The sequence below is a fragment of the Cebus imitator genome, unplaced genomic scaffold (genome assembly GCF_001604975.1).
Source record: "Cebus imitator isolate Cc_AM_T3 unplaced genomic scaffold, Cebus_imitator-1.0 Scaffold64, whole genome shotgun sequence".
NCBI classification, from domain to species: Eukaryota; Metazoa; Chordata; class Mammalia; order Primates; family Cebidae; genus Cebus; species Cebus imitator.
The window spans coordinates 6,374,485-6,381,175 of NW_016107379.1; the positions used below are offsets into that span (position 1 = coordinate 6,374,485).

General features: G+C 46.3%; 1 protein-coding gene across 6 annotated transcripts in view; it reads right to left on the bottom strand.

Annotated features, from left to right (window-relative positions):
* Positions 1 to 570: 570 nt before the first annotated feature.
* ZNF618 (zinc finger protein 618) overlaps positions 571 to 6,691 on the bottom strand; it is a 173,444-nt gene continuing 167,323 nt past the window's right edge. For all 6 annotated transcript variants that reach the window (XM_017530296.2, XM_017530299.2, XM_017530298.2 and 3 more), the window contains 2 exons: positions 2,770 to 2,871; positions 571 to 2,121 (listed from right to left, as the gene is read on the bottom strand). In XM_017530296.2, the coding sequence (XP_017385785.1) occupies positions 605 to 2,121; positions 2,770 to 2,871 (1,619 nt within the window). In that variant the 3' untranslated portion in view covers positions 571 to 604. The remainder of the gene's footprint in view (positions 2,122 to 2,769; positions 2,872 to 6,691) is intronic.

A 6,691-nucleotide genomic window follows, 5' to 3' on the forward strand; every position in this document is an offset into this window, starting at 1 on the left:
CAGTGCAGACACCGTCCATCTGATGCAGCGGGGGAGTCCACAGCAGAGCAGCTGAGGGGGAGGGGGGTGCATGATGGGGTCAGGAGGGTGGGAGGGCTGGGGGAGGGTTAAGGAGGGAAAAGAGGGACTGGGGTGAAGGACAGAGAGCGTCAAGTCACTTCAGATCTCAGCTGCCTGAACATTTCACAACATCAGCTTTCTACCAATCTGCACACCTGAAAACGGAGTCTTCTAAAGCCCCCATACTGAGAAAAGGAGGTGAAGCATCTCCCTCTTTCCCAATTGCTCAGCTTTCCTGACACGCCCAGTTCAATGCACACCTGTCCAAGAACAGGCGTGTACATGCACCAGGGTGGTGTGTGTGTGTGTGCATGTGTGTGCGAAGTTTCTCTGGCCCTGCAGAGGAGCACAGAGACCCCCCCACACCCTCACAATCACAGCACATGTATTCACACGCACACACACACACACATGGAAAAAAGCACTTAAGTTTCCAGGGGGCATTTATAATGAGGTCCACAGTGTTTAGAACTTAAATTCCTTTTGTTTGTGACAGTGTTGTGTGGTTTCTTTCTAACGTTATCTTCTTTTTTTCCCCGAAGTCTTAAAGCATGTTGGATTTCAGAAACATGAGTTTATTCATATCTTCTGGACTGAGCAGCCGCCTCCGTTTGATTAGAAGCGCTTGTTCACACATATTTACACACCCGCTTCTGGCGCCCACGGCTGGAACCGCCAGGAGCCAGAAGGCGAGCTTGGCGAGTTTTGTGTGCTTTTGGGTAACGCATGACCAGTACTGGAAGAGATCAGGGGTAGCCTGGAAGAGGGGCTCCTGCAGGTAATCGTACACTTCATTTTTGCCCAGCCGATCGTCTTCCTGAGCTGCGGGGTTCTCGCCCGCGGCAGAACGGGGCTTCTTGGCAGCGGGTTCAAAGTCGGCCTCCTCAGCCCAGGACTCCTTCACCTCGTTGATGAGCTCGCAGACCTTGCCGATGATCTCCTCGTGCTGGTAGGGCGGCACGGGCCGAAGCTTCTGCTGCGGGTCCAGGATCATGGCCACCTTGTGGGCTGGGTGCACCTTGAAGTTCTCCTTGAGCGCCTCCAGGAAGAGGTGGCAGAGCTTGCTGACGGTGCCCGCGTCATTGGCCTTGGCTGTGAACAGCTTCTCCAGCCTGACGTAGGTGGGCAGCACCAGCTGCAGGGTGGGTTGGCTCTCGTTGCTCAGCTCGATGACCGCCTGCTTCACCGGCGTCAGGATGGCCGCCAGGTTGCTGAGCAGGTGCTTGTTGAGGCTCTGGATGAGGTTCATCTTCTTGGCCCGGCTGTAGAACTCGCAGATCTGCTCGTAGCGCTCATGCACCAGCAACAGTGAGTCCGTCACCGAGTTCCAGCAGGGCGGTGGCGACGTCTCCTCCAGTGACCCGAAGGTCTCCTTGGCCAGGCCTGTGGAGCCCGCCAGGTCCTCGCACACGTTGAGCAGCTCGATGACCTCGTGCATGCTGCGGGCCTGTAGCGTCCGCTTGCTCAGCACACTCTGCACCACCGAGTTCAAGGCACAGGCCGAGCAGCGAAGGCACATGCCGGCCTTGGAGAAGGCGGACGTGCTCACCCGGCAATCCGTCACATACACTGTCCTGATCTCTGACATCACGAACTCTGACAGCACGTTCTGCACCCAGTGGTGCACAAGGTCACCACTGTCACGAATGTCCGCACCCTTCACACCCAGCACATAGCTCTTGATATGGTTGCCCTCAGCCTGGTAGGCCGTGAGGATGTAGCAGGAGTCAGGGCCAACACTCTGGGAGTGGCAGGTGACACCGATGCCTAGGCAGGCATTGCTACCCAGGGCACAGGTCACTTTCACCTTCACCTGGTTGTACATCCGTGGCAGGTGCTTCAGTGCCAGTGTGTTGAAGTTGCCCAGGATTTCAGTGACTGAGAAGGCCCCGTAGCGGGCACCACTGTCTACTAAGGTCTGGGCCAACTTCAGGAACTCCTTCCCGCTGACCACGCTGAGTGCGCCCAGGTCGGCACACATGACCCTCAACAGCCGCTCTGCGATGTTCTGCCGCTCCTTCTCTGGGATCATGCTGTTGGGTGTTAAACCACTGGTGGTGGCTGGCAGAGGATACAAAGAGAGACGGGATTAACTGTGGCATTCAAGGCTGCTTGGGGTGGCAGTAGCCTAATACTCTAAGCATCTAGTGTTGGGATTGAGAAATCAATTTCCTCTTGCAGACACATTGGTGGTGCTGGCTGCCTTTAATATGTGATGGTTTCACAGGGATAAAGTTCTATGATTGATTAGTAATGCCTGCCATGGGCATGGGAATAGAATGTAGTGGGTATGTATGCAACATAATTGCAGTATATGTCATTTACCTAGACCTTTGAAGCTAACTAGTCTAATTTCTTCCTCAATATAGCAATTTCCTCTAATACAGGAACCTTCAGGAAAAACAAAATGTGGAATCATGATGTCAGGAAAGAGCAGCCAGCAGAAATTGTGGAGAGATGGGTTCTAGTTCTCATGCTGGCACAAATTGGTGCTTTCTGACCGCAAAAAAAATCACCTCCTCTCCCTGGGCCTCCTTCTGCCCATCCCCTGAGTTAAGAACTTCTGCAAACAAGGTCTTAGGTGGAAAAGTGCTTTGGAAATTATCATGCATCGTCTTGTGACATCACATGAAGCACACCTGGTGGGAATGGGGCTCAGAGAGGAACATAAGGGACCCCTCAGGTCCAGCCCTGCGTGGGGAGACCTACTGTTATTGGCGCTGTTCCTCTGGGCCTGAGGTTTCCACTTCTCTTCTACAACGGCAGGTGGTGACCGGGACTGGTTGGAGGCGATGTTGTTTTCATTGTCAGCTGTGGGCACAAAGGGGACAGTGTGTTACCTGGAAGGGTAAGAGGCCTGTTGATAAACAAGACGAGAACTAGAGTGTGATGGGTCACAGCAGAATGTGGCCATGGGGACTCAGGCCTGGGTTAAAATCCTGGCTCCTCCTTAGACAACCATCTATGCTTGCAAAGTCTCATTATTATTTGAAAAAATGAAGGTAATCATATGGACACTGCACAATTGCTGGTGGGACTAACAAGAGATAATGCAAGGAGCACTGAGCACAGTACATGCTACTGAGTAAACTCTGGAAACGGGAAGCATTGAGCTGGACACAGTGCGTGGTAAAGAGCAAACTCTGGAAATGGGAATCACTGTATCCCAAGCCTGGCTGGGAACCCCACATTCCCTGCATACAACCACGAGTTCTAGCTGATACGGAGGGAAGGGAGTACCGGTCATACTCCCTAAGGGGCCAAAAACTCCTCACACTCTCTCACTGCCTCAAAGTTTGCATTTTAAAACTATATTTACTAGAAATTATATTAAATGAACAGAACAAAACCAAAGCCATGCGTGATACAAAGCAGCGAAGTATCAAACCCCTCACTGTACGACATGGAAACTCAAGTTGGGATATAAGAAAAAATTTGCCCAAGATCTCAGAGAAAACAGCAGCAGGGCTGGGACACAACCCCAGGTTCCCAGTTCATGGATGTGTCCTCCACCTGTTCCTCTCATTTTTGTTAACTTGCACATACACAGCTGTATCCAGTGATAGGTAATCGGTATATGCCTGTTCTCTTGGATGCACGGTTACTCCCTGACATGTCTGTGGGATCATTTCTGAATAGGAAATGGTCTGAGTCACATTCTCATCACTACACATGCCACACGGACTTCTATCATATGTGATATACCACAGCCCGCTTCACCACACTCCCATGTCCTAGGTTTCCGGCTCTGCTGTTTTCAGTATTACTGTTCTGCCGTGAACCCAGCTGTCTCATTGTGATCCTGTGATGTAATAATCAGGCAACACAGATGAAGGATTCCATACTATGACCAAGTGGGATTTACTCCAGGAATATAGTTGATTAAACATACAAAAATAAATGTCATACACCATGCTAATAAAGGACAAAAATCACATGATCATCTCAATAGATGCAGAGAAGCATTTGACAAAATGTAACGCCTTTTTCATGATAAAAACGCTCAATGAACTAGGAATGGAACAAAGTTTTCCCGCCTAAGACAGAGCATCTACCAAAACCCTACAGCTAACAACACGCTTACTGGTGAAACAATGAAAGCTTTCTCCCTCAGATCAGGAACAAGGTAAGAACGTTCACTCTCACTCTCGTTTCTTCTATTCGACATGTACGGTCATGTTAGACATACGTTCTGAGAAACGTATTGTTAGAAGAGTTGGTCATTGTGCAAACATCATAAAGTGTACTTATGCAAACCTAGATGGTATCTCCTATTATACGCCCAGGCTATACGGCATAGCCTACTGCTTCTAGGCTACACACCTGTACAGTGTGTTACTGCACTCAATACTTCAGGCAACTGTAACACAATGGTAAATAATTATGTATCTGAACATAGAAAAAGGTATAGTAAAAATAGGATACTACAGTTTTATGGGACCGCCGTCATATATGCAGTCCATCATGTGCATCATGTGGTGGACGGCTGTATTAGAAGTTCTAGCTAGAACAATTAGGTGCAAAAAGACAGACAACCAGATTGGAATGGAAGAAGTAAATGATCTCTAACCGCAGATGACATGATTGTGCATATAGAAAATCTTATGGAATCCACATACACATAAAACAATTACAATAAACGAATTCAGCAAGGCTGCAGGATGCGAGATCAATATATAAAACAAAATGGTATTTTTCTATACTAGTGATAAATATTCCAAAAGTTGAGTTAAGAAAACAATTCCATTTATAATCGCTTGGAAAATAATTACTTAGGATTAAATTTTTAAAAGTATAAGAATTGAACACAGAAAACTGAAAACACTGTTGAAAGAACTCAAATAAGACCTAAGCTATGGTGAACAGGACTGGTCTGAGTCCTGAAAAGATATTCGGAGAGAGATCCATGATGGCTGATCACTAGCAGCTCGGGATTGTAGCTCCCACTGAAAGCGCAGAGAACGAGAGGACGCCACACTTTCAGATCAATTTTTGTTACTCACGCACCAGAAGATTTCCAGCGGAGGGGCCCCACAGGTCGCCAGCGTGACTCTTGTGGCCGGCGAGGCGGTTTTGCCACTGCCTTGGTGGGAGTCAGAAAAGCACCATCAATCTTAACGCCGCTGTTTTGGCCGGTGCAGTGGGTTGCTCAGATTTTAGCGCCGGGAATCAACAAATTGGACGTCCATTCAGAAACCCAACTATAAAGACGGTAATTATAAAGACCACAGATGGATAAATTTATAACGAAGGGAAGAAACCAGCCTAAAAAGGCTGAGAATACCCAAAATCAGAACGCCTCTCCCTCTACAGGGGATCACAGTTCCTCATCAGCAACGGAACAAGGCCTGATGGAGAAAGACTATGTTCCATTAGCAGAAGCTGACTTTAAAAAGTGGATGATAAGAAACTTCTGGGAATTAAAAGAACTTGTTCTAACCCAATGCAAAGAAACTAAGAACTCTGAAAAAAGGTTTGATGAAATGTTAACAATAACACACAACTTAGAGAGGAATATAAATGAATTAATGGAGCTGAAAAACACAACACGAGAACTTCGCGAACTATGCACAAGTTTTAACAGCCGAATTGATCAAGCAGAAGAAAAGACATCAGAGGTCGAAGACCAACTTAATGAAATAAAACAAAAAGACAAGATTAGAGAAAAAAGGATAAAAAAGAACGAGCAAAGTCTCCAAGAAATATGGGACTATGTGAAAAGACCTAATCTACTTTTGATAGGTTGTACCTGAATGTGACGAAGAGAATCAATCCAAGCTGGAAAATATGCTTCGGGATATTATTCAGGAAAACTTTCCCAACCTAGCAAGGCAGGACAATATTCAACTCCAGGTAATACAGAGAACACCACATAGATATTCCTCAAGAAGACCAACCTCAAGGCACATAATCACCAGATTCACCAGGGTTGAAATGAAAGAGAAAATACTGAGGGCAGTCAGAGAAAAAGGCCAGGTTACCCATAAAGGGAAGCCTATCAGACTCACAGCAGATCTCTCAGCACAAACCCTACAAGCCAGAAGAGAGTGGGGGCCAATATTCAACATCCTTAAAGGAAAGAACTTTCAACCCAGACTTTTACATCCAGCCAAACTAAGCTTCATAAGCGAAGGAAAAATAAAATCTTTTGTGAATAAGCAAGCACTCAGAGATTTCATCACCACCAGGCCTGCTTTACAAGAGCTTCTGAAAGAACCACTACAAATAGAAAGGAACAACCAGTATCAGCTTTTCTAAAAAATACCAAAAAATAAAGAACATCAATATAATTAAGAAATTGCATCAACTAATGGGCAAAACAGACAGCCAACATTAAATGACCGTATCAAACTCACATATACTGTTATTAATTCTAAATTTAAATCGACTAAATCCCCCAATCCAAAGACACAGACAGGCAAAAAAAGCCAAGACCCATTGGTATGCTACATCCAGATCCATCTCACATGCAAGGATACACAAAGACTCAAAACAAAGGGATGGAGAAAAATTTACCAACCAAATAGAGAGCAAAAATAAATAAATAGAAAGCAGGAGTTGCAATTTTTGCTGATAAAATAGACTTCAAAGCAACAAAGATCAAAAGAAGCAAAGAAGGACATTACATAAT